Below are 26,877 nucleotides of genomic sequence, written 5' to 3'. Positions count from 1 at the left end.
ATTGGTATTGCCTTCAATATTGCTTTCTTATTATTACGTATACTGTAAATATCTATCTATATTTTCCTATATATGTGGTTATATTATAGCCTATATAATTCTGTTTGGCTGTGTGGTGTGGGAATGGTGCCAGTACTTGTTTTAATAGCGCTGTTTAAAATGCCAGTATGATAGCTTGCTGAGTTTATCCCCAGAATACAGAGTGACTTTGTACATTTTTTTATATTGTGCCAGAGTGGAATAAAAAATGAAACATATGAGAGGTCTGCCACACACCTGCGTGATGATTTTGCTTTGTGGAACAATCTAAGCAGAAATCCAGGTGCTAACTGTAGCGTACGAAAAAGAGGCAGGATTCACGAGTTTTTGTTTGGTTTATGTCTGCAAATATTCCTGTGCTTATGTGAGTCAACCTTATTTCTGTTGAGACATTAACTTGGAGTCTGAACTGTGTTTTCATCTGTGAAATTACAACATTTTATTGACTGCAGAATTCCACTTTGGTCACCAGATATACAGAAATCACAGCGTCTTGTTTCCATATAGCTGGAGTACATATGTGGGGGTGTTTGATTAGCAGCTATATGATTAGAAATGCTTATCTTTAATGCCATTATGTCTGTAAAAACTCGTATTCATTAAATTGGCTGTCCATTGTGATTCAATATGATAATTTGGCAATTTCTCACAAATTAACTAGGTGTTCGGAGTTTCAATCACCTGTCCAAAAGTCTATAGTTTAAACACATGAATTCCTGCAGGGCATATCTGACCTAATTTAACTGTGCAGCAGTCATGACAATTTTCAATGACTCCAGTGTGAAGAGAAATGAGACAATCATGATACAGAGAAAGGAAATGTCAGTAAGATAGGGTTTGATTAAATAGTTATGGCTACCTTTCATAAATTTGATTTATTTTAATGCTTCTTCTAAATTTGATGATATGTTAAGGTCAGGAACATAGACTTTGTGCAAAAATACATGTGACCAAAACTGGTATAGAGCAATGCGGTTTAAGCTAAATGAAGTTTAATCAGCCTTTAAGCAAATTCAGGGATGTGTTTCATGTTCTGTAGGTTATGCTTTTTCTGCCTGGTTTAGTTTTGAAGAGTTTTGAAGCTTCGTGCAGATTTGTATCCTTTAGGTTCTTATAGAGCTCAGAGAATGACTGCATGCTTAGTCAGTTTACACCACATGAACCAGATCTACCACAGCTTAATAACACCTCAGACAGACCTCTGCAGTTCTCTCTCGCTCTCTTTCTCTCTCAGTACCGGTCAATCTGTGTTTCTGGAGGCAGTGCTGGTTGCCCAGGTGATGGACAAAGTTACACTGACTTATGCGAGGTTAGAAGGGTGGGTGTGGCTCTGGGAGAAAAGAAAGAGAATTGTAGTGTCCATGGCTGAGCTGATAGACAAGAAAAACTAAATTACAAGTTGGCAAAGGGAAAATGCTTAACAGAGCTGCATACCACATGGAGTGATGTATGTGTGTTTTTGTGTGGGAAAGCTTTATCTGCTTGTATACTTTCTTTAATGGTCTGAGACTAGTTGGGAAGTCCATTTCTTTGAATCTGTTCTTCTGAACAGTGCATCTCAGTTAACCATTAAAAAAAACAATTAAGCACTTGTCCATGTCATCCACATACGTTTTTTTGTGCATGATGTGGTTCCTAACATACATCACATAATGTTAAATGTTTTTGTAAAACTGTATGTAAACTTGTAAAGATTATATGATTTTTGGTTTTCTATATAAAATCATCCGACAGTGTTAAAGGAGACATATTATGATTTATTCTCATGTTTAAGTGCTGTTATTGAGTCCCCAGTGCTTTTATCAACCTAGAAAATGTAAAAAAGAACAACCCAGTAACTTAGTTTTGGTAAACCATTCTCTGCAAGCCTGTGAAAAATAGGTAATTGAAATTTTGCCCCCCTGTGATGTCAGAAGGGGATATACCGCCCCTTAATCTGCACTATCCAAACTATCCAACCACGACACTGCCTTTTAGTGCATTTGTATTTAAAAGGACACACCAAAAACGGCACATTTTAGCTCACATCTAAAGAGTGGCAATTTAACATGTTATAATAAATTATATGTGGGATATTTTGAGCTAAAACTTCACATACGTACTCTGACGACACTAAAGATTTATTTGATATCTTAAGAACGTCTTGTGAAATGTCCCCTTTAATAAGATTCTTTGACAATATAACTTGGATATCTTTAATATTGACCAAGTAAGCTCATGTTAAAGATTGAAATTTTTGTGAAATGAATCGCTGAAACATTTTTAAAAATATTTATTTTGTTTAAATTAATATTAATTTGATATGTACCAATACAGTTTGTTGCAGCAGTAATTCAGATCACAAAAACATAAGTAATTTCTAACTAAAATCTTTAATCTTTTTAAAATGAATCTGAATTAAAATTTACATTAGTAAAAACAAATAAGAACCTTTCTAAAGGTTTACCATCTAAAGGTTTACCATGGCTCTATAATGTGGCAAGTCAAAAGCAAACATAAATAAATATTATATTTAATATTTAAGTACATTAAACATCTAGTAATTTTTTTACTTAAGTAAAAAGTACTTTCGTACTAGTACTCAAGAAAAGTAAAAGTACACAACTTTTATGTAACTAGGTATTAAATCAGTTTTAATATGCAATATAAAAGGAATACACAGTATGATTCTATGCTTTAGAATGTAGTGAAATTTTTTTAGTAAAGTAATTTTTTTCCCAAGACTAAAATACTCATGTCCGATTCATATTCATCCTGTAGAATCAAGGCATCATTTCAGTAATGTCCTCCCTGCTTCTTATTCCATTGTCCTACTCAGCCTGCGTTGACCTCACTTCCCAGCTGTTTCCTCAGGTGAAGTCATTTTGTATACCAGACAGCAGGCGTCTGTAAAGTTGCATGCATAAGCACTCTTGAGGTTGCTGGGCCCTGTCCTCCACATTTGCCCTCACGGCAATCTGGCTTTACTCGTGGCTTATGGAAATGTGGTTGCTTCTGTTGGTAATTCACCCAAGATTAGCAGAATACAAGATACATGAGGAACAAATCTAGCTGTGCAGATACATGCAGCACACATTGAACAAAAAGACTGTACAAAGCTGCAAAAGGTGTGGGGTGGTTATTAGTTTAGATCAGGGGTCTCCAACGTGGTAGCCTGTTTAGATTATACCACGGGCGAATGTTGAATGCTTTATTCGGATTGGTTGAGAAATGACCAAAGAGATGTTGATTATTTTTTTGTAAAACCATAGACTCTAAAAAATATGGCCGTAGTGTCCGTAACGTCACCCATAGGTTTGTGAGTTTTTTTAAGCCAATAGTTTGCGGGGCCTGTTGTCGCCATCTTGGCATCATGTCATCGCACATCACTTGCAGATAATCGAACATGGGTAAAGAGGCTGACGTGCATGGATGAAGCTGAAGTGGCTGGTTGCTGAAACCAAGCCCTCCTAACTCGATTCTAGTGACAGCAGTGGCAGTTCACCGGTCACTCAAGTGGCCACGCCCTTTTTAATGCAGAACTTTAAGGCTTAGTATAATTTAAAAGGATGAGTTACAAAATAATTTACCCCACTCACAGTTGTCATACCGGGCTGTTAGCACATTTATTTCTGCTGTAAATGCATTTTAACTTGGGGGATCTATTGACTTTTTTGGAGCCAGTCTTTAGCGACCAGTTGATGAATTACCACCTTGGGTGTAGCCTGGCTAACACCAGACCAGTCTCTTAGAGAATCAGACGTGGTATAAGAACCACATGTTAATTTTCTCTTATTTGAGGCGTGGTTTACGAATGCCCAGAGCCGTTTATTGGGCGCTACGAATGTCTACCAAATACGTCTGTATGTAGCTTATAGCCAATTGGTGTGTCGCATAGACGTCGTCAGTGTCTTGCTGCTCCCTCCCCATACTGTGATTGGTTCTCTATGCCATTTATTGGGTGCTTTGAATGTGTACCAAATGCGTCTGTACGTAGCTTATGGCCAATTGGTGTGTTGCATAGACATCGTCATTGTCTTGCTGCCCCCTCCCCATTCTGTGATTGGTTCCCTATGATGTTTATTGGGTGCTATGAATGTCTATCAAATGCGTCTGTACGTAGCTCATAGCCGATTGGTGTGCATAGACATCGTCATTGTCTTGCTGCCTCCTCCCCATTCTGTGATTGGTTCCTTATGCTGTTTATTGGGTGCTATGAATGTCTATCTTATGCGTCTGTACGTAGCTTATAGCCAATTGGTGTGTCGCATAGACGTCGTCATTGTCTTGCTGCCCCCTCCCCGTTCTGTGATTGGTTCACTATTCCGTTTATTGGGTGCTATGAATGTCTATCAAATGCGTCTGTACGTAGCTCATAGCCGATTGGTGTGCATAGACATCGTCATTGTCTTGCTGCCCCCTCCCCATTCTGTGATTGGTTCCTTATGCTGTTTATTGGGTGCTATGAATGTCTATCAAATGCGTCTGTACGTAGCTTATAGCCAATTGGTGTGTCGCATAGACGTCGTCATTGTCTTGCTGCCCCCTCCCCGTTCTGTGATTGGTTCACTATTCCGTTTATTGGGTGCTATGAATGTCTATCAAATGCGTCTGTACGTAGCTCATAGCCGATTGGTGTGCATAGACATCGTCATTGTCTTGCTGCCCCCTCCCCATTCTGTGATTGGTTCCTTATGCTGTTTATTGGGTGCTATGAATGTCTATCAAATGCGTCTGTACGTAGCTTATAGCCAATTGGTGTGTCGCATAGACGTCGTCATTGTCTTGCTGCCCCCTCCCCGTTCTGTGATTGGTTCACTATTCCGTTTATTGGGTGCTATGAATGTCTATCAAATGCGTCTGTACGTAGCTCATAGCCGATTGGTGTGCATAGACATTGTCATTGTCTTGCTGCCCCCTCCCCATTCTGTGATTGGTTCCCTATGATGTTTATTGGGTGCTATGAATGTCTATCAAATGCGTCTGTACATAGCTCATAGCCGATCGGTGTGTCACATAGATGTCGTTATCGTCTTGCTGCCCCCTCCCCATTCTGTGATTGGTTCCCTATGCCGTTTATTGGGTGCTTTGAATGTCTATCAAATGCGTCTGTACGTAGCTTATAGCCAATTGGTGTGTCGCAGAGACATCGTCATTGTCTTGCTGCCCCCTCCCTGTTCTGTGATTGGTTCCTTATGCCGTTTGTTGGGTGCTATGAATGTCTATCAAATGCGTCTGTACGTAGCTCATAGCCGATCGGTGTGTCACATAGATGTCGTTATCGTCTTGCTGCCCCCTCCCCATTCTGTGATTGGTTCCCTATGCCGTTTATTGGGTGCTTTGAATGTCTATCAAATGCGTCTGTACGTAGCTTATAGCCAATTGGTGTGTCGCATAGACATCGTCATTGTCTTGCTGCCCCCTCCCTGTTCTGTGATTGGTTCCATATGCCGTTTGTTGGGTGCTATGAATGTCTATCAAATGCGTCTGTACGTAGCTCATAGCCCATCGGTGTGCATAGACATTGTCATTGTCTTGCTGCCCCCTCCCCATTCTGTGATTGGTTCCCTATGATGTTTATTGGGTGCTATGAATGTCTATCAAATGCGTCTGTACATAGCTCATAGCCGATCGGTGTGTCACATAGATGTCGTTATCGTCTTGCTGCCCCCTCCCCATTTTGTGATTGGTTCCCTATGATGTTTATTGGGTGCTATGAATGTCTATCAAATGCGTCTGTACGTAGCTTATAGCCAATTGGTGTGTCGCATAGAGGTCGTCATTGTCTTGCTCCCCCCCCCCCCGTTCTGTGATTGGTTCACTATGCCGTTTATTGGGTGTTATGAATGTCTATTAAATGCGTCTGTACATAGCTCATAGCCGATCGGTGTGTCGCATAGATGTCATCATCGTCTTGCTGCCCCCTCCCCATTCTGTGATTGGTTCCCTATGCCATTTATTGGGTGCTATGAATGTCTACCAAATGCGTCTGTACGTAGCTTATAGCCAATTGGTGTGTCGCATAGACATCGTCATTGTCTTGCTGCCCCCTCCCCGTTCTGTGACTGGTTCCCTATGATGTTTATTGGGTGCTATGAATGTCTATCAAATGCGTCTGTACGTAGCTTATAGCCAATTGGTGTGTCGCATAGACGTCGTCATTGTCTTGCTGCCCCCTCCCCGTTCTGTGATTGGTTCCCTATTTCAGGTGAAAATTTGGGCCATGGTTTTCATGCTAGACTTGCAGCGTGAATAAATTTGCGCGCAAGGCAGCATGGGGAAACCCAGGCTACCTTGGGTGTGCATTGTATTCAAGTAGGTCAATGGCCCGCTGTCATAATTTCTTACATATACAGGTGGAAAAACAAAAGTTCAGCCATCCCTTCAATTGGTAACACCTTAAAAATTAAATAGAAATTGAAGTGGTTACCAATTAAAGTATTTTTGAAGTTATTCAAACTTTCACTTTTTAAAGTGTAGACACAAACATTCTTTGCTTCTTACCTTAACTGAAAATAAAGATTAAAGTCCAAGAGCACTTTTTGAGGAAGTACTGTCTCAACAGTTGTAGTAACTTTCATTCATTTACCCAAATTTAGGTCAACTAATTCATGCCGTTTTCTTTTTCCTTCCTCTCTTTTCTTTCTATTCCGGTCATGTTCCATTTCAATGTGCCTATTACTCTGCGTCACTTAAAAATGCACCATAGCATCAGAACTTCCTTCTCAAGTGTCTGTGGCTCTTGTGCCATGATTTTTTTGGTCTTTTTAGTTTCTGTCTTGCACTTACAGTAAACAATTTCTATTAGATTTCTGAATCAGATAACTTAAAGGAATTTATCTTTAGCATTTTTTTAACAACAGTGAAAAAGGTTACATCAAGGATGTGTGGAACTGCTGCTTAGCTACATGTCCTAACAGACACAAAAATGCTGCTGTTTTTATAGTGGTTAAAGCAAAAATCATAACTACTAGGTACTTGATAATGGGACATTAAAAGTTATATATTGTTCAAAGTCAATAAGAAATGCGGTGCGATTCCCCAGACAGAAGCCTGTATTATGCATTAAACCGAGCTTTAGATCCCATAAAAGATGGATTCATTATTCACCAAAGTAAAACTTCACTTCAATTGTACATAAATCTCTGTCTGGTTGTTTAAAGCAACTCACACTGAATAGGTAAATTTCCACTCCATTGCCCTGTGCTCCATATGATTAACATTAGACATCAGTAATGAGGGTGGAGTCTTTAATTTTACATCTGGTTGGTTGTAAAAGATTTTGTGTAAACAGAGAAAAGTAACAATTATAAACCTAAACAGCCCTTATCTTAAACATCCTGTCATTAAAATAACTACAAGTCAATGATATGTTCTCATTTTAAATTGATGTAATCAACTTCAATTTCCTTCTTTTTTTTATTTAAATGTTGTCTGCATTCCTACCTGAACATTTAACATTGCTTGTGTGTGGTTGCTGAAACCTTTTTAGGTCTTTATTTTTGGGGTTATATTATAAATTTTTTTACGATTTGTCAAGTTACTGCAAGCGTGTATGCACCAGTGTTATGTCTAGTGAGCTTTTCTGGCTCTTCCTCGGAGGCATGACTATACAGTTCATTCAGTCTTAACAAACAGTATTTCAGTAAATCTAGCAGGTGGTCTTTTATTCATTTATTTCTGCTTGTCTCACCATCGACTCACTAAAAAACATTTCCTTTCACGGAAGGCGTTTAGCTAAACACAGCTTATATTGTGCAGCCTGTGTGGTTTAAAGGGTGTGTGGAGACAGGTGCATAAAGATAACACAAGTCGAGATGGATGTACTGGTCAAGAGATGCTCATGATAGTTGGTCTGTTCGGTGAATCGTCTGAATTCTAAGCACATACAAGAGCTCCCAAAGACTCCAAAGATCTAAATCATGCCAGCTGGAATTAAAGGGTTGCCAAATCCCCCTTCTCCAGCAAACCCTCTAGTAACCTCGAAATTAAAAAGGGTTGTGAACATGCAAAGCCAATCATAAACTATTTGCCTTCAAAGACAAAAAGTTATTTTGCACACATTATAATTTTGACACTTTAATATTCAAAGCCAAGTTTTTCAACCAGCAGAAGGGAATGAAATCATACAATTTTCTTAGAAAATGTTATGCAGTGAGAATTCATACAATCTGGCAGCACCAAAAGCACAAAGAACTTTCTCTCCTTTTCCCCACTTTCTCACACAAGGCAGTGTGTCATTTCCCCCATGAATATTCATGAACGTCCACTGAAACAGAATGTAGTTAAATTAAACGACATGAATTAGATACATTGCTTGTGCTACACTTAAGAAAATAAACTTCATTTGGTTTTTATATAATCCACAAAACTATATTCTTGTCTCTTTGTCTTTTTAAAGTCTTGCCTCCTCGTCTCAGATCCGTGATGTTCCTCCATCTACTGCTGCGTGCCATCTGCCTCTTTATACTGTTGTCTTCTGCTGTCCCCAGTCCTGCCTCAGGTGTGTCTCATGGGATGGGATAATTGACAGATACGGTTGAGTTCACACATAGCTTTAATTTATGTTTTTACTGTATATTTGGAGAGGGCAGAAAAGTTAAGGGAACAGGAATAGTATAGTGTGCAACATCTATCTTTTTTTAGTTTCTAAATGATTAATATCTCTTCCTCAGATGATACAGCTCTACAAGTGACCATTCCTGATAGCTTCCCTGTGTCTGCCATTTTGGGGGGTTCCCTGATTTTGCCCTGCCTGGTGTCTCTGCCCCGTACGCCCTCTTTGGGGCGGCATGCCGTACTTACCCAGCCACGAGTAAAATGGAGCTTTATTTCATCAAACAAAGACATAGAGATCCTAGTGGCTCGTGGGGAGAGGGTAAAGGTGAGTGAGATTTATAAAGACAGGGCGTCGCTTCTGAATTACGCTGCTGCTTCGAATGATCTCACCCTCAGACTGGATGGCCTGATTCACAACGATACAGGCTTCTACCGCTGTGAAGTCCAGCACGGATTGGAGGATGCTAATGACCTGGCTCAGGTGAAAGTTAAAGGTGATCATTGTTTTGAATTCATGATCCATAACACAATGTTAGATTGAACCCTACTCTAGAAATTAAAGGGACAATATGTAGTTTTTTAAGATTTTGTAAGCTTAGAATTTCTTCGCTTTATTTACATTGAACGGGTAAGTCCAAGAAGGCTTCCATGTCGTTTGCCATTATTGAAAAACTATAATCGCAGAGAGAGACAAAAAAGCACTAGCCTACCGCAACGCGTTTTCGTTCAGAACACGTGAACCCGCTGAAGGAAATCAGTGATTACATTACATTAACGGCTACCATAGTTGCAACACGCATTTGGAAAAGCAAGGCGCTAGAGAGCACTGTTCGTTTGAATGCAAATACAATTTCACCACTAGATGGGGAAAATCCTACTGTTTGTCCCTTAAAAATAATTAAAACTTTGTTGTAAGACATTCTTTGTTTTCAGGTGTCGTCTTCCTCTACCGCCACACCTCTAGTCGCTATGCCTTTACTTTTAATGAGGCCAAAGATGCATGTAAGCACATTGGAGCTCAGATTGCCTCTCCCGAGCAGCTGCTGGCTGCCTATTACAGTGGCTATGAGCAGTGTGATGCCGGGTGGCTTTCAGATCGCTCTGTTAGGTGAGTGGATTAACTGCATGTGCTACTGCTGTTGATAAGTAACCTTTGAAATCGGCCATAATAATTTATTGGAGGTGTTTCTCTGTTGCATATTTTTAGATACCCAATCCAGATGCCTCGAGAGGGCTGTTTTGGAGACATGGATGGACTACCAGGTGTTAGAAACTATGGCACGATGGATGCTGATGAACTCTTTGACGTGTATTGCTATGTGGAAAACATTCACGGTAAGCTGATTTATTTATGAACTCCAAATTCCTAACAGTACACTATATATAAAAAAACTGAAATTCTTAAGTAGAATCAAATCGGCAAATTGCATTAAAATTAAAATTAAAATTTGACTATTTTAAATCTTGACTAATGATGAGTTGCTGGAACTTTATTTTGGTTAATAACTGTGCAAAAAAATCAAATGGTGGTGCCATTATTTGTTCTTTTGATTTGTTAGTAGTTATGTTGAGGATGTCAGTTTTCTGATTTTAAATGAAACCTGTTTTAGGGGAGGTGTTCCATGGATCGAACCCACAGCGCTTCACCTTGGCAGAAGCTAAGGCATACTGTGAGCAACAGGGAGCTCAGTTAGCGACCACCGGCCAGCTATATGCTGCATGGAACGATGGTCTGAACCACTGCAGTCCAGGCTGGCTTGCCGACGGAAGTGTTCGCTACCCTATCGTGACCCCTCGTGAACGTTGTGGGGGCACTGAGCCTGGTGTCAAGACCGTTTATCGTTTTAGCAATCAGACAGGCTTCCCCGAACCACATACTCTCCATGATGCCTACTGCTTTAGAGGTATAAAGAGCCCCAGGTGACATGTGTATTGAAAATCTTGTAATTGAAATAAAGCATCTACCAAGTGTTATATTGTTCACATTCAAACAGACTATGTGTGTAATGACAAAATGTATAATATATGTGTCTGTTATGCTTTTCCTCTACAGGTAATAGCAACTATCAGACAGTCCCACCAATAGACTATATGGCCACAGAACCAGAAGACAAAGACCAGCATATTGTGACTTTAGCTGAACCGCATGAGGAGTACAGTGTAGATCAGGTCATCCAAAAATCTGAATCTGAGGCTCTGGGTGCCGTTGAGTCCTTCCCCATTCACGGCACACAGACTTCGAAGGAACCTGAGGAACACAGTCATACCTCAAGCCCTCCTGATGATTTCACTGCTAGCCCCAGTCCAGATTTCACCAGCCCTCCCAGCACAAGAGATCAGGACTCCACTGAGGTCATCTGGAAGAAAGTGGATGCCAATCCCATCAATGCAGAATTTGTGCCAGAGATCTACACAGATCAAAATCAAACCTTGAATGAGAGAGAACCAGATGTTGTGAGGAGCAGCAATCATAGTCACTACCAACCAATGCCCGACACCGGCTTAGAGCCAGGGGAGCCAATTTCACCTACACAGGTCCAGCCTGAAGTAACAGATCTATCCTCCCCTACACCCGAGGAGATAGATGGCTCCAAACATTTCCAACCCATGCCAGACACTAACCTGGAGGATGAAAATGAAGATCATACAAATACAGAGACCAACATGACCACTGAGGGGACAACAATGGTATATAATGACTCAAGCAATCACACCACAACTCAAGAACTCCTCGTAGCTCCTTCAACTTTCCTTCCTGAGGAAGAGCACAATGCTACACTAGAGGAAAATGAGGGGGATATCACAGAAGCCACAGAGTCAGATGAAGACCTGAGGTTTTCTTATAGCACTCAGTCCACCTCAGTAAGCACATCTAGCGATGCAGATATGCTGGAAGGTTCAGGTGAGGCTTTTACTGTGGCATCTACAGAAGAGGCAGAACATCTGATGCCCCTACATGGAGCATCTACATCTGAGACTTTGAAAGAGAGCCTCCCAATAACACATCTGAGCAGTACTAGCCTGAGTAAGTACAGCAAAGTCTGTTTGTATGATGTAATAATTCATGACCCTGCCTGTTAAAACCCAGCTAAAGTCATCTTTACATAAAATCATCCTATCTCAAGGTTAGATTATGAAACATTAAGATGGATATCACAGGTGTCATATTTATGTACAGCGGCAAAATAAGTATTTGACACATGAGCATTTTTATTAGTAAAGGGATTTCTACGTGGGATATTGACACAAAATTTCCACCAGATGTAGCCATCAAGCCAAATATTGAATTTATACAAAGAATCAGAACATTTAAGTATAAAAGTTGAGTCATAATAAATAAAGTGAAATGACACGGAATAAGTATTGAACACATGAAGAGAACAAGGTGCAAAATGAATAGAAAGCCAGGAGATCACATAAAATCTGTCAGTATTGAGAGAGAAACCCTGCCCCCTATCAGTACTAATTGATATCAGCTGCTTTAGTCCTAATTTATGGCCTATAAAGGCTTCTCATTACCCGGGAGGCACACAGGAAAGCCTTCATGATGGGTAAAAGCAAAGAACTCTCTCAATATCTTCATAATCTTATCGTTGAAAAGCATTTTGATGGGAATGGTTATAGGCGCACTGTAGTGAAAGAACAGTCAATATACCGAAATGTGGCACATGTGGCTGAAGAAATACCATACCTGCTGTGTCCCTAAATAAAAAAAATTGTGTTTAATTTGTACATTGACAGGTTTTAAATCCCAACATGAAGATGCAGAGCATCAGAATAGTTCTGAAGATGATGGTGAAAGGACTTTTACTGTTCCTTTGTCTCTCGGTGCAGATGATCATTTCAGAGATCACATTACTGTTAGCACAAAACTTAGTAGTGTGAATGAACCAGAAACATTCGAAGGCTCCGGCGATTATGATGATAACCTGACAGTCACAACGTTGACCACACCTATTCCTCACCTACTGGGCACGGCAACCACACAAGGACCTGTACAGTTAGAAGTGAATTCTCCAGAGGATATAAATGAGTTTTTCTCTGAAAACCAAACCCTGTCTGTCTTAGGGACTGGAAAGGAGGACATGAAGAAGGTGGAGCACGAGGGCCTTGGAGAAGAACCCATCCACTTTAATACCACATCCACCATACCTAACAATTCGACTTTTACTTTAAATGTGAATGGCAGTCATGAAGAGCAGTCCTCAGAAGCAGGACAGTCTTCAGAAAATTGGTCCTCTGTTACTGAGCATCCATTTTTAATCACAACCCCCAATTTCGACATTAACGATACAAATGCTGCTGCTGATGATGATAATCGGGCCAGTACTGTAGGACCACCTATGGTTATGGAAGTAACATTGCTGCCTGCTGTTACACAGACACCTGACTGGAAGACTGTAACTTTTACAAAGCCGGTGGAGTCCAGAGAAGAAGTGGAATTTAGTGGGGATGTCCCACTTACAACAGAAGACAACAGCAGCTTAGGTGAATCCTACTCTGATGCCTTCACCGAAGAACAGCCAAACCAAACTTCACCCACCAAGTCACCTGACCGTGAAGGTGATGATGAGGACCGCATGACTAGAGCATGCACAAACAATATGGTAGATGAAAATGATGTAAAAACCACATCTGAGCCTGTTACGCCACCTCCCAGACCAACGCAGAGGATGTTAGTTAGGACTGGCTACATTTCAGGTAAACAAATCTTAGTTTTAGAATATGGAAAAATAAATAGTTAACCTAAATAAAGGCTGTTTCTCAATCCAAAGGCTGCAACCTGTTGAGGTCGCACATGCAGGCTGCTGCATACGTCATCAAGCCTGGTTTATTTAAGTTAACTGAGCATTATATTCGCAAGTCATAAGCATATTACAACAATTTATGATTAACTGTTAATAATAGTCAACTTTATAATTGTTAATAATTTTGAAATACGACAGTCTTGATGACGTATGCATCCTAATGCGACCTCCGGACGCTGCAGCCTTCGGATTGAGAAACGGCAAAAGTCTCTCTCATGAGATCGCAGTTGAATATGACTTCCTTTCTTCAGTTGAACATAAGCAAACAATTAAAATGATATTGTTATCTTCTTATATCTCCAAACAGCACATACATCCATCATTAAAATAATCCATATGACTGCATTGAATGTCTTCTGAAGTGAAACGATATGTTTGTGAGAGAAACTATTCATATTTTTAGTTTATTTAGCGATCATTATGCCGCCTATGTCTCGTAACTATGTAATATGCATGTTTTGTCATGAGACTTAGCAAGCATATTTAGGTGAACTTTTTTAGTGCCTGAAAGAAATCTAGTAGTGCCATCTACTGGATCAACATACACATACTTGAACATACAGTATGATCTCAAGAGAGGGCGCTATCTCTTGCTTTTTATCATAGAAACTTTGTGACTGACATGCACTTATCTGTATCAACCGATTATGATTTCTGTCAGGCTTCATTGCAGACTGGCAAGTTTCAGAATGTAACCCCTATCACAATAAATACTTTCAGTGATGCATGCAGGAGGAGTTGGTTTAGTGGGGCCATGATGGCTGGCAACTGATAACACCACAAATACAAAGAAAAGCAATGTTTTGTCGATATACAGTACAGTTGGCATGTTACGGCACGGTTTTATACAGACAGGAATTAACCAAACATTTCCTCTATTTAAAAGTTTTTGCTGTAAGGTAGCACCCTCTTCTGGCCAATGTGATCATGCTTTATGTCCAAATGCAAATGTGCTGTATTTTAAGTCATCTATAACAACCTGTTTTTCAGACGAATGTATTGAGAACCCTTGTAAAAATGGAGGCACCTGTGTGGAGAGTGTAACTGGTAATAGCTGTCTCTGTCTACCCACCTATGGAGGAGACTTCTGCCAGACAGGTGAGTTTCTGGACTAGTCATCAATAATTTAATATTATACATGTAGTGTCTCAATATGATTATTCTAAATTGGTCTTCATGATTGCAATACAAAACTAAATGACAATACTGTTTTTGTGTATGCTACTGCAAAGTTGCATTAAACTCTTTAGGTTGTAAGAGATGTATGTGAATGTCAAAAATGCATGGTTCTTGTCAGATCTAGAACACTGTGAACCAGGCTGGGAAAAGTTTCAAGGGTTCTGTTACAAACATTTCACCAAACGGCAGAAATGGGAGGTGGCTGAACAGCACTGTCGGATGTCTGGAGGGCACCTGGTCTCTATTATGTCACCCGAGGAACAAGAGTACATTAATGATAAGTTCTGTAAGATTCCTAGAAGTGGCTTTCGAATAACTATCAGAGCAGCTTGACTTGTTATTACATGATGCCAACATTTGGTGATCTATTTGGTGGATTGTTTCTAAACACATTATAAATGTAGAACTGTATTGCTGAAACGTGTAAAGACTGTGAACTATGCAGTCCTGAATTGTGGAATTACACATTTTTCCACGTTTCTGTGTTCAGGGTTATTTGGGCGGGGCTAAAGCGGTGGCTCGATGATGCACTAGAGTCAGTGAGCATGGCCCCGCCTATAACACAATCACAAGCATCTATTCAGGTTGTAGGGCGTATTTGAAAGATAAAGCAGTGGTAGCCAACTCTGGAGGATTGGGATGATTTCGAATGTCAACAATTTTCATGCCCCTCCCACACTACCACCGAGCAACCTCCCTTCGAGCTCGTCCTTGTCAGTGCGTGTGCACCAGTATTTTTGTGAACGCATACTTAGCAAGCATTACTTACATACTTAGATTAGACAAAATTACTTGCATAACACTCAGAAATTCAATAAATGGTTGATAAAGCACAATTACCTGTTGATAAGAAATGTGGCACGCTCTGCATCCAGTTTGAACCCTTTAAAATCTCGTAGATCTCTCCACCTTTCAAATGCCGGTCCGATGTTGATCCTAGTTTTATTACGGGCACGGTCACCTTCTTTCTTTGTGTTCTTGTTTTCCTTGGTTATTCTTCTAGCTATGGTTGCTAACCGAGGAATCGGAAGTTTGTTAGTTAATGTTCCCTCCGCCATCACGCCGGGTTCAATCCAGACAGCCTTGTGAACTTCAGGCGGATGCATGTGATATTATAACGCGCGGGAGGGGGGATCTGTGGCGTGTGCAGGAACTCTGATTGACAGGCAGATTTTACACAGCCCTGCGCTGATTGGACCAGATGAACCGGCCTGCGCTGATTGGAACAGATTGCAGGGAGCGGTGGATTTTTGCAAACCAAATAACAGGCTCTATAAGCGCAGATTTTTTCCTTAAACAGCCTAAATTCTGCGAATATGATTAAAAATATCTTACCTACCGCAGCTTTAAAAGAGACTGCAGCTTTCCCGCGAATGAGCGCTTCAGAGAATTCTGCTTATTTTTCCAAGATTTTGATTAGTGATGCACCGATGTATCGCCCGCCGATATTTATCGGCCGATTTTTTGATGAATTAGAAACCATCTGCATATCGGCAATAGCACGAGAAAGGCCGATACCAATTGTTTATTAATTAACTGCATTAAGAAATCCATGTAAAAAATGAGTTAATGTTGTTAATAAAATAAATGCTGAATAGCAAAAACCACCTTTGAAGGTTGTCATGCTGTCTTATTATATTTGTTTTAGCTTAATTTGTGCCTCTCTTATTATGTTGGTCAGTTGAATGTTAATTAGATCCAATCCATGTTCAGTAAAAATAATTTAATGCAGAAATAAACTAACTAATAGACCAACTGTATAGTATTGTACTGTATACAAGAGTTTATTATCGTTATCGGCCAGAAGTTGTCTGTTTAAATCAGTATCGGTATCGGGCCAAAAAAATGCTATCGGTGCAGCACCCTATCTTCCTGTTTGAGTAGAAATGACGTCAAAGCATCAAACAATACTGAGCATTTCAATGCACTTCAATTCATATAGATTGTGCATCCTGTTGTTTGAATTTCAGGTGAAGAGTCAGGAACAGGTTTATTCAATGAAGCACATTTACATAACAGTATATATAGGAATTTTAGAAAAGGACATAGTTTGTTGACATTTCCCTGAGAGGCCGTGCATTCTGTACAATCACTGAAACGTTGAATAACTTTGATCCCATCACGTTATGCAAGTAAATGCGGGTTGGGTGTTAAACGGCCTGTGCATATCTGTTGTATACTGTACGGTGTATCCGGGTGTAGAATCTGTGTTGTGTCTTGCTGTCAGTGTGTGCTGGTTATTGTTTTTACTTTGTTTAGATAAATACAGGGAATATCAGTGGACGGGTCTCAATGACAAAACCATCGAAGGAGATTTCCGTTGGTCAGATGGGAGTCCGTTGGTAAGTCTACTAATGTCACCTTACCAGTTTAAATATTACATCAAAGATAAGGATTAGTTTTCCAAATCATAATAACATTAAAGTGAATCAAAGGGTAAGGATTATTGCCAGTTTGTGTTGGCACATATAAATGCAGGCATTTTCCCACACTCTCAAAAAACAGGTACAAAAGCTGTCACTGGGGTAGTACCCTTTATAAAAGTCCTAATATGTAACATTCAGGTACAGATATGTACCTATGAGGTACCTGTATGTACTTTAATATGCAACCCTTTAGGTACCAATGTGTACTATTTAAAAGGTTACCCCCCAGCTTTTGTACCTTTATTTCTGAGAATGCATGAAACAGCAACCATGTAACCATTTTCTGTTCAGCATCTATTAATATTAGGCACATATGGCTTACATTGGCTTTTTGTAAAGATCACTATCTATGGCTTTTTTTTCTCTTCATTTCTCTGCCTGTCTGTCTCAGCTTTTTGAAAATTGGTTTCGTGGACAACCAGACAGCTACTTTCTGTCAGGGGAAGACTGCGTTGTCATGGTGTGGTACGAAGATGGCCGTTGGAGTGATATCCCTTGTAACTACCAGCTCTCCTATACATGCAAGAAGGGCATTGGTGGGTACATCACCTTTTACAGGGGTACTGGGTTTCAGTGGAGGAAAAGGTTCATCATTAATTGGTTTCTCTTCAGCAGCTTTCTGTGGTCAGCCCCCTTTTGTGCGCCACGCTAAGATGTTCGGACGACGGCAACTAAGATACAGGACAGATTCGCAGGTGCGCTACTACTGCCAGCCAGGCTTCACCCAGAGACAGAACCCTGTTATCACATGTCAGAACAACGGACAGTGGGAGGAACCTCGAATCACATGTACACCAGGTGAGATTACTAGCAGATGACTGGAAGAACAACAAATGTAATCATCATTAAAAGTCAGTAGTTGAAAATACCTAGAAAGTGGTAATTGGCGAGTATTATAATGATCTGTATTTTCTATTAACCCTTAATAATAGTAAAAGCTGGCGAACCTTAAAGGAATAGTCAATTTTCTTAAAAGAAAAATCCAGATAATTTACTCACCACCATGTCATCCAAAATGTTGTTTTCTTTCTTTGTTCAGTCCAGAAGAGATTTTCTCATTTTAATGGACTTTAATAGAGCCCAACACTTAATACTTAACTCAACACTTAACAGTTTTTTCGACGGAGTTTCGAGGGACTGTGAACGATCCAAAACGAGGCATGGGGGTCTTGTCTGGCGAAGTGATTGTCGTTTTTGACAATAAAAAAAACAAATATACACTTTTATACCACAATTTCTTGTCTAGGTCGGTCCTGAAAGCGCCAGCGCGACCTCACGCAATACGTCATGACGTCAAGAGATCACAGAGGACGAATGCGAAACTCCACCCCAGTGTTTACAAGTGTGTTGAAAGAGGACCGTTCCGACGTTGTTGTATGTCGAATGATACTAATTAATGTCTTTGTGTCAGTTTATTGTTTAAAATGGTCTGCAAATGTACGTTTTATATATGTAACACGTGACCTCCCTACGTCACTACGCATTTACGTTAGGTCCCGCTGGACCGGACATAGAGGAAAAGTTGTTGTTTAAAAGAGCATATTTTTTATTTTTCTTGTCAAAAATGACAATTGTTTCGCTAGATAAGACCCTTATGCCTCGTTTGGGATCGTTTATAAGTGTTGAGTTAAGTATTAAGTGTTGGGCTCTATTAAAGTCCATAAAATGAGAAAAATCCGTGAATGTTTTCCTCAAATAACATCATTTCTTCTCGACTGAACAAAGAAAGACATCAACATTTTGGATGACATGGTGGAGTAAATTATCTGGATTTTTCTTTTGAGAAAATGGACTATTCCTTTAATGTTGTCAGGTTGATTATGTCATATAAATATTACTTTATTTACTTAATTTTGATGTGATTACAGACAGTACATTTTGTACCTGAATGGCTCATGGTTTTGTGTGTCATATTTTGCTTACAGTGGGACCTGCGTACTCGAATGGAGAAATGGTAACTTGGCCTGCTGGTGACAAGGAAATTGTGATAGAAGATACAACGACACAAAAATCAAAACCAGAGTATTTAGATATAAAATGGAACGTTTAAAATGCGTAGCATTTGACAGTAGCATTTATTTCCATTCATTTTTTTCCATTCTTCTTCCCCACAATGTTCCTTATATAACAGCAACATAGTATTTGCAAATACTTTATAAGCACAATTATAATGTATGGGATCTACACTGGTACGGCTAAAACAGGACATGCGAGGAACAATAGGACTGAAAAAGCACTAACGCTCATCATACCCCTCTCATCATACCCCTCATCTCTTTTCTACTCCATTTTTTTTGTGTGTACACCATGACACTGAATTACATGTTTTGTAATTCTAAGATGCAGTTTTACTATAACCTTCATTTTGCACACTTTTGATAAAAAGCAACATCCAAACAAAGCTTGCAAAACTTGTGCCCAAGCAGCCAGCAGGTTTTATGTCATCCTGTTTTATTCTTTCTCTTTTAAAAAATAAATTATGAGACAAACCTATAAACCATCTCCTGTCTAACCTCAGCTGGTCTGAATCACTGTTGTTGCTTTACATTATAACCCTATAGTGTCTACATGTGTCAGTCATCATCGGCATAACTCATTCATCCTTAAACATTTACTGCATCTTGTTTTTCCTCACTTAAAGTGATCTGCCAATCGAGACTCAACTTGAATTCAAGAACGCTTGGAATAACAGTAACCCAGCATTTGTTTATAAACTGTGGTTTTATAGATTCTTGAAAAGCAGGGATATTATTATGCTTGCTATTCTAAGTAAATAAAAATGTCACACCGTGAGCCAAGAGGTGCATTTTAACTTTTCTTGAAATCACAAGTAGAGTAAGCAAATGTAAAGCCTGTCAATCAAGTTGGGTAAGGCACAACAGCCCAACCCTTGGGTGTTAATGTCACAGTGTTTATGAAGCTTTATGAAGCCAGGGAGATACTTATGCAATTTACAAATGTTTGTGGGTGCTACACCCAATTTGAGTCTAGACTTGAGGTTTTTTATAGCAGAAATTCTGCAACATGGTGCTCAGTTATTCAGGTCTGTAGCGGATGAATATTTAAGACCAACTACTACAGCATGTTTCCTGCATTACTAACAAAATCATACAGTATTTTAGTTTTTGAAATCTCGAGAAACATCATATGAACTACATTTTAAGCAATCAGTGCAATCACATTTAAAGGTTAAAATGTGCTTTGAAAAAAATGAATTTTTTAAAATAATTTAGTCAGATGTAATTTATGTGTATCTTTGAACACTGCTTATGAATTAGATTAACACAGCTGTAGTTAATATTCTAACTAATATTAGTGTTGTCACTGATATTTGTGAAGTTAATTGGTAACACTTTACAATAGGGTTGTATTTGTTAACCATTAGTTAATGCATTAGCTAACATAAACTTTCAATAAACAATACTTCTACAGCATTTATTATTCTTTGTTCATGTTAATTTTGGCATTTACTAATACACTTGAAGCATCATTAACATTAATTAATGCACCGTTAACTAACATGAATAACTGTGTTGACATTTATTAACATTAACAAGGTGAAAACTATATTGTTTATTGTTTGCTCATGTTAGTTAATTCATTTACTAATATAACCTTATTGTAAAGTAATTTTTTTTTAAATTGAAAATAAAGGTTTTGGCAAAATTATTTTTTTATGCTTTTTGTTGTAGTTTTAAAAGCGTGCATGTGTAAATGATACAAAGGACTGTTAGTGCTTAAAACTTAAAATTTAAATCTATATCATGTTTTCTCATTAATAATTTTATTCACATCAATATTTGTCATTGGCAATGCGAAAATAAATAAAAATACAAATATTCAGTATGTGATCCCACACAAAACAACATTTACATTACTGTATTTTCTATGGTTATTGAAAAAAACTAACAATTAATTAAAAGTAGCCTTCCACTCATTTTTAAAATAAATATCTTTGTCGAAAATCTTGCATTTGTGTATGATATTGCTACCCAGTCTCACAAAGTTTCGTGATATAGTCACGCATTTTTTATTTTTTATTCTCTTTTCGTGCCATTATCACGAAATTTCGTGTTTTTTCGTGATCGTATAACGAATTCCTGTTTTCGTGTGATTATCACGTATTGGTTACTCGACTGTTTTTTTTCCTATTTTTAAACCATTGTCGCTTCGTTTAGATTTGGTGCTTGCATTAGAATGTCACTTTATATATTGATCAATACTATTTTTTCTGATTTATTTTTTTTATATGTCGCCTGGCGTTAGGGTTAGAGTTGGGTTTGGTTAGGGATGTCATTTTATGTAAATCTAACCCTAAACCGAAGCGACAATGGTAAGAAAATAGGACAAAACACTCGAGCAACCAACACGCGACAACCACACGAAAACAGGAACTCGCCACACGATCACGAAAAAACACGAAATTCCGTGACAATAGCACGAAAAAAGAACATAAAAAAATACGTTACTATATAACAAAATTTTGGTATAACATAATACAGAAATTTTAAACAGATCTGTTTTCTTAAAATCCATTTAAATAATTGTTAAACTATTTTAGTTTACATAATTGTTTATGTTGCTAAAGTAGTACAATACCTATTGCTGTACATGTCATCCCAGAGATGTGATCTGTTTTGTTCCCCATAATGTTGACAGTACAGTAAGCCCAAAGTGACTTTCAGGCCAGTATGCTGTATAAAACCTGTAGCAAAAGTTAACCTGCACCAGTTACCTGTAGCAGTAAGCCCCGTAAAGACGGGAACTTTTACTGGGAAAGCCAAAGCTGCGAACACCTGGCTCTGTAATCCCGCCACAGCGTTTTCTTGGATTTATGATGGGGAACCGTACGCTGCCATCCTGCAGCCAGCCTCCATCACAACGGTCCAGCGCCTCAAACTTCCAAGAAGAGTAGACTTGGCCAACCCTCGCTAGACTGGCATCCTCCTTTCTGCAAGCACGTTCTGCCTCCATAAAATTCAGAGGGCCTGGAATGTAGAACACAGAGCCTGGAAGAGCAAAACAAGGTACAATCAAAGTATGTTTTTACATTTGCAGTATTCGGGTTAAAAATGTATCATTCTTGTTATATGTATAATCTGAAAACAAATATGTTGTTTTTCTTTTAAAGAAAATGTCTTGTTTTATGGATAGTTTTACTGTACAACAAGATGTAATATACAGTAACAGACCCTTGTGTCTTTTTTAAACACAAAAGCAACAGAACTGAATGGGTGTGTCTCTCTCCGGTTGTTGGGGGTAAACAGAAACAGTGTTTCTAAAGCCCTTTTCGCACGGATTAGTATTACCTGGTGACCTCTATAGGCATTTGTAATAATTGCAGAGGTCATCAGTGATCACAATCCTGTGTGAATCCACCATGTTTTTAATTTGTATAAATTCCAGGAAAATAATCTATCATATTTCGCCCAATACCGATGTCCTGAGATAATATAAGTCCCATGCGAATCGGTATCTCTTGGCTAGGTGTCGTATATCATTTTTCAAGGCTTTTGTTACCTTTGCACCTTTTTAATCATTTCGTGTTTTTTTCTCCTCTGCAACTGCGGAGCACACACACAGAGACCCCCCCGCTTTTTATGGCTTTCCTTGTGCTTGGGGTATTTGTTATATTACAGAAAGGCCTTATCAGTCTCTTCCCGTCCACGTTTCATGATCAATATTCATAAATGTGCAAATCTTTTATTAAGTGAGAGCTGCGACATCGCAGAACCATTTCTGGAATAGAATTTACAGATGCTCGACACTGCTGGTTGGGACAAAAACTCAGATTAACCTGGAAAAGGTACCTTTTAACGTGTATACTCGGGACACGGTGTTACGATCAGCCTTGACATCATATCCGGGTGATGTCACAAATCTAGACATATGAAAAAGTTTGTCCCTGATATTTGCATATTTATGTAAAACAGTTTATAAATCTATAATTATTTAGATTATAGACAATTTCTGCAGACATGGTCCTGGCCACGGTTATGCGCCTGGCCTTAAAGGGACATTTCACTTTTTTGAAAATATGCTGATTTTCCAGCTCCCCTAGAGTTAAACATTTGATTCTTACCGCTTTAAAAACCGTTCAGCTGATCTCTGTGTCTGGCGCTGACATTTTTAGCATACACTGTAAAAAAATTCCGTAGAAATTGCAGCTGGGTTGCCGGTAACTTGCCGTGGATTGAAATTTATGTTTTTTACTGGCAACATTTTGTTCAAAGTTGAATGAACATTAAACATTTGCAAGTCTTTGTCTTTACAGAGTCAAACTAAAAAACAGCATCGAGCGAAGCATTCTGAGAAACATAATCTGAAGCAAAAAACAGAAAAAGGTTGATGATGATTTCTGGTTCCCAGAGTGCTTTGCATGAGGCTGTTGTTGTGTGGTTTTATTCTGTAAAGATAAAGACTTGTTAATATTTAAAATGTTTTTAACTTTGAACAAACTCTTGCCAGTAAATAACATGGATGTGGATCTGCGGTAAGTTACCGGCAACCCAGCTGCAATAACATTGTAATTTATACGGAATTTTTTTACAGTGTAGGTTAACATTGAATCTGATTAGACCTTAGCAACGCGCTAAACATCGCGTTACTTTCAATGGCAGGGGTCTATTTTCGGGCAGTGCGTAATATCACTACGCCTGCTGCAGCCATGTTACATCAGCAAAGTCCTTGATTATTTTGCCAGAATGAGAGTATAGTTCCCAGCCATATCTGTCTAGAAAATTGCAACTTTTAATTTTCTGTCGGTCTTAGTACAAGATGTAACTACAGAAGAGTCAAGTTTTAAATAGAAAAAATATTGAAACTCTTTGGTTAATTTTTAGCGCGATGCTAATGGTCTAATCAGATTCAATGAATTATGCTGAGCTGTGCTGGAAGTGCTGGCGCCAGACCCGGAGATCAGCTGAATACATTCCAAAACGTTAAGAATTAAATGTTTAACTCGCTGGAAAATGAGCATTAAAAAGTGGAATGTCCCTTTAAGTTTACTTCCAAACTGTGTTTTTTATCCATCTGGTTAAGGGCTAAACTGACCTTTGGAACAAATACCTTGTCAATTTTTTTTCTAAAAGCCATTTTACTGACCCTTAGTTGTAGATGTGAAACAGAAAGCATCAAATTGTTCCCTTGTCCTGTGACGTGCCCCGTAACTCCGGATGCCTGGCAGGAGACTTTCCCCACAAGCCGGTCGTGGGTACAGGATTGGGTAATGGACAGTTCCATCATTCAGCCATCCAGCATTACACCAGTCCAACCCTTCAGTCCAGGCTGTAAAAGAGGGTCGTGCATATATCCAGATTATATCTGAATTCATACCATTTATATATTCCTATCAGAATGAATGCATGCAATTATACAAAGTGCCACACACAGATTACATAGACACAGCCTAAAATCTACTTGGGAAAACTATGGTGGTGACCAAGTTTACAGTAGGTGCAAAGGGGAAAAAAAACTAACTGTAAACCTGTAACTTGTTGCCTCCCTATGACAAATCGCTTGAATGTTTCCATATCTTTGTAAGTCGCTTTGGATAAAAGCGTCTGCTAAATGACTAAATGTAAATGTAACGGCTGAAAAAGCTCACTAAACTCGCCAAAATATCTTTAAACTAAATAAACATGGTGTAAACATTACATTCTTACCCCGATAAAGCTGTTTGTATGTGGCAAGTGTTGCATCCTGCTCAGCACAGGCATCTTTAGCCTCAAAGAAAGTAAATCTGTACCGACCATGGTGGCTTTGGTAGGGAAATACAATCCCTGAAATACATGGACAGTATCATTTAAAACATTATTTAGGTTTTTAGATGGCAGACCCTCCTCATATGATGAACCTTAGCGAGGGACCCCTTATATCCATATTTTTTATTAAGAAACATTTAAACTCTGTTCTTTAAATATTAATTGTGATATTATAAAGACAGCGAATTGTTTACAAACTCAAATAATTAGCTACACAGACTTTTCACAGTATTTTTTACTCTTGAAAGTTACGAGGGACCCCTTGCAACTTTCTGGGGGGACCCCGGACCCCAGTTTGAAAACCCTCAATTTAGGATTTAGCACTGTTATGTAAAGGCTATGGATTTTAGGAGTCAAAAAGCTTTAAAACATATTGACAGTCATAAATCATAATGACAATAGAGGGTATACAACGACATCACTTTTCCACGTGACTACGCCAGAGCTCGCACTGTTGAGTGGCAAACATTCAACAAAATGGCTGGTTTTCATAATGGCTGCTGCGAAAACGCCAGTAAAACTGACTATTATCAGCTTAAATTGAATTTAGTCGGACTTAACAGTAATCCTAACAACTTGCCAAACAACCAGTAGTCTGTGGACATTGGCATATGGCCAGACATTGCTTTTCCTGACATATATGACATAACACTATTAAACCATCACACCTTTGTAGAACACAAGGCTCATCATAATGGATGTTTTTTAATAAAGACCCACTGACAAAACTTTGCAATTACACTGTATTTTTATAGGATTTTTTTATTCCAAAATTGTACATACCTGACATATGGCTGCTACTGATTTACTTCTCCTTTGTATGTTTTTTTGCAGTGTGGAAAAGACCGCTCAAAATTTTTGTTGAATCTGTTAGCACAGTCGATCACACAACTACTTTTCCCATTTAAGACGCGTTTTTACGCTATGCTAATGTTGTCGCTCAGTTTTTGCCACTTAGTGGGCGTAACCGCAGTCACTATCGCCTAGGGTGATGTCACGTGCATACCCTCCATATAGGATAATAAAATGAGAAGATAACAAGAACATCACAGACAGCAATTACAGTATACAGTCACTAGAATATTTTCCAAGAATCTAACATTTTATACTTTAAAACCTACATCTGTAGCTTAAATGAGCTGTTATGTAATTTAGACAATAATAAATGCTAACTATAAAGTTAATACATTCTTGCAGTACTGGATTGCTTTAGTGATACACATATTGTTAAGAGTTTATGTGAGCGTAAAGATCCACATCTACTTACCTTTAGGGCATATAAACATTTAACTGGCAGCAAGTAAATATATAAACCCTATAATGATCATCATAAAATGTTAAACAGGAATATTGCTTACTGTTACTACATTGACTGGCTGCTGTCTTCATACCTTCAATTCTCAGAGTAACAATGACATTTTCATCCTCAATGCCATTGATCAGTTCGCACTGATAGCTACCATCATCCTCCAGCTCCAGGTCTGTAAGACGAAGGGAAACGTCCAGGCTGTGTGCTCGTAGAAGAGAAGCTCGAGGCCCGAGTAAGCCATACTTTTTATCCGCGTGTCCGTTTGTCATGAGCACTATGTTTTGCACTCCCAGACTGAGGGGTTCAATCTTAGTCCACTTCACTTTGTAGTGCGCTGGTTTAATCTTCATCATACAGGGCAAAATGACCGTTTGTCCGCAACGAGCTGTGACCTCAGCATATACCGGAGGCTCCAAGAGGTATTTCAGCTCTTTGTCCTTCTCTAGAGAAAACAACATTGTGTAATTTATGTATAATTGAAATGTGTGCAGAAATGTAGCAAAATGGCTTTTAAGTCATGTTTGTATTGTAATCACAAAATGAGCCGATGTCTTTATTATCAATTTCACTTTTAAGATGGCATTACCTTGATGATGTTGGTGGTATTTTGCAAAGGTCCAAGAGAAACAACAGACTGGAATCACAAGGAGAGCTATGTAGTTCATGATGTACTTCACCATTTTCCTAAATAAACATGATGGTTATAGTTTCAACGTAAAAGGCTAAAAACAAGGAGATCCACAAAAGACGTCCATGATGGGTTTTTTCTTATAAGGTTGTGGCTGCTATAGGGAGACACACAGATCAGTGTTGAA

The 26,877-nt window shown here is 38.9% G+C and overlaps 2 protein-coding genes across 4 annotated transcripts; one reads left to right on the top strand and one right to left on the bottom strand.

Annotated features, from left to right (window-relative positions):
* Positions 1–360: 360 nt before the first annotated feature.
* hapln2 (hyaluronan and proteoglycan link protein 2) lies at positions 361–26,877 on the bottom strand. Of its 3 annotated transcripts, none has more exons than XM_055210236.2 (6): positions 26,649–26,877; positions 26,145–26,504; positions 24,655–24,771; positions 24,095–24,277; positions 21,726–21,978; positions 361–1,369 (listed from the first exon to the last, which is right to left on the bottom strand). In XM_055210236.2, the coding sequence occupies exons 1-6, from the start codon at positions 26,740–26,742 to the stop codon at positions 1,330–1,332; spliced, it is 1,047 nt and encodes a 348-aa protein (XP_055066211.2). In that variant the 5' UTR covers positions 26,743–26,877; the 3' UTR covers positions 361–1,329. The 3 variants fall into 3 exon arrangements, with proteins under 3 accessions (XP_055066211.2, XP_055066210.2, XP_055066212.2); XM_055210235.2 differs by having other exon boundaries at positions 362–1,369; positions 21,726–21,999; XM_055210237.2 differs by lacking the exon at positions 361–1,369 and having other exon boundaries at positions 21,171–21,999.
* Positions 6,987–20,626, top strand: bcan (brevican). The gene is made up of 13 exons (XM_073872179.1): positions 6,987–8,521; positions 8,694–9,071; positions 9,511–9,685; positions 9,785–9,912; positions 10,188–10,481; positions 10,631–11,602; positions 12,319–13,278; positions 14,376–14,483; positions 14,683–14,845; positions 16,828–16,906; positions 17,382–17,526; positions 17,606–17,788; positions 18,916–20,626. The coding sequence occupies exons 1-13, from the start codon at positions 8,446–8,448 to the stop codon at positions 19,038–19,040; spliced, it is 3,786 nt and encodes a 1,261-aa protein (XP_073728280.1). The 5' UTR covers positions 6,987–8,445; the 3' UTR covers positions 19,041–20,626.

Source organism: Misgurnus anguillicaudatus, chromosome 10 (genome assembly GCF_027580225.2).
Source record: "Misgurnus anguillicaudatus chromosome 10, ASM2758022v2, whole genome shotgun sequence".
Taxonomy (NCBI): Eukaryota; Metazoa; Chordata; class Actinopteri; order Cypriniformes; family Cobitidae; genus Misgurnus; species Misgurnus anguillicaudatus.
This window is presented reverse-complemented; position numbering and strand designations above follow the sequence as displayed.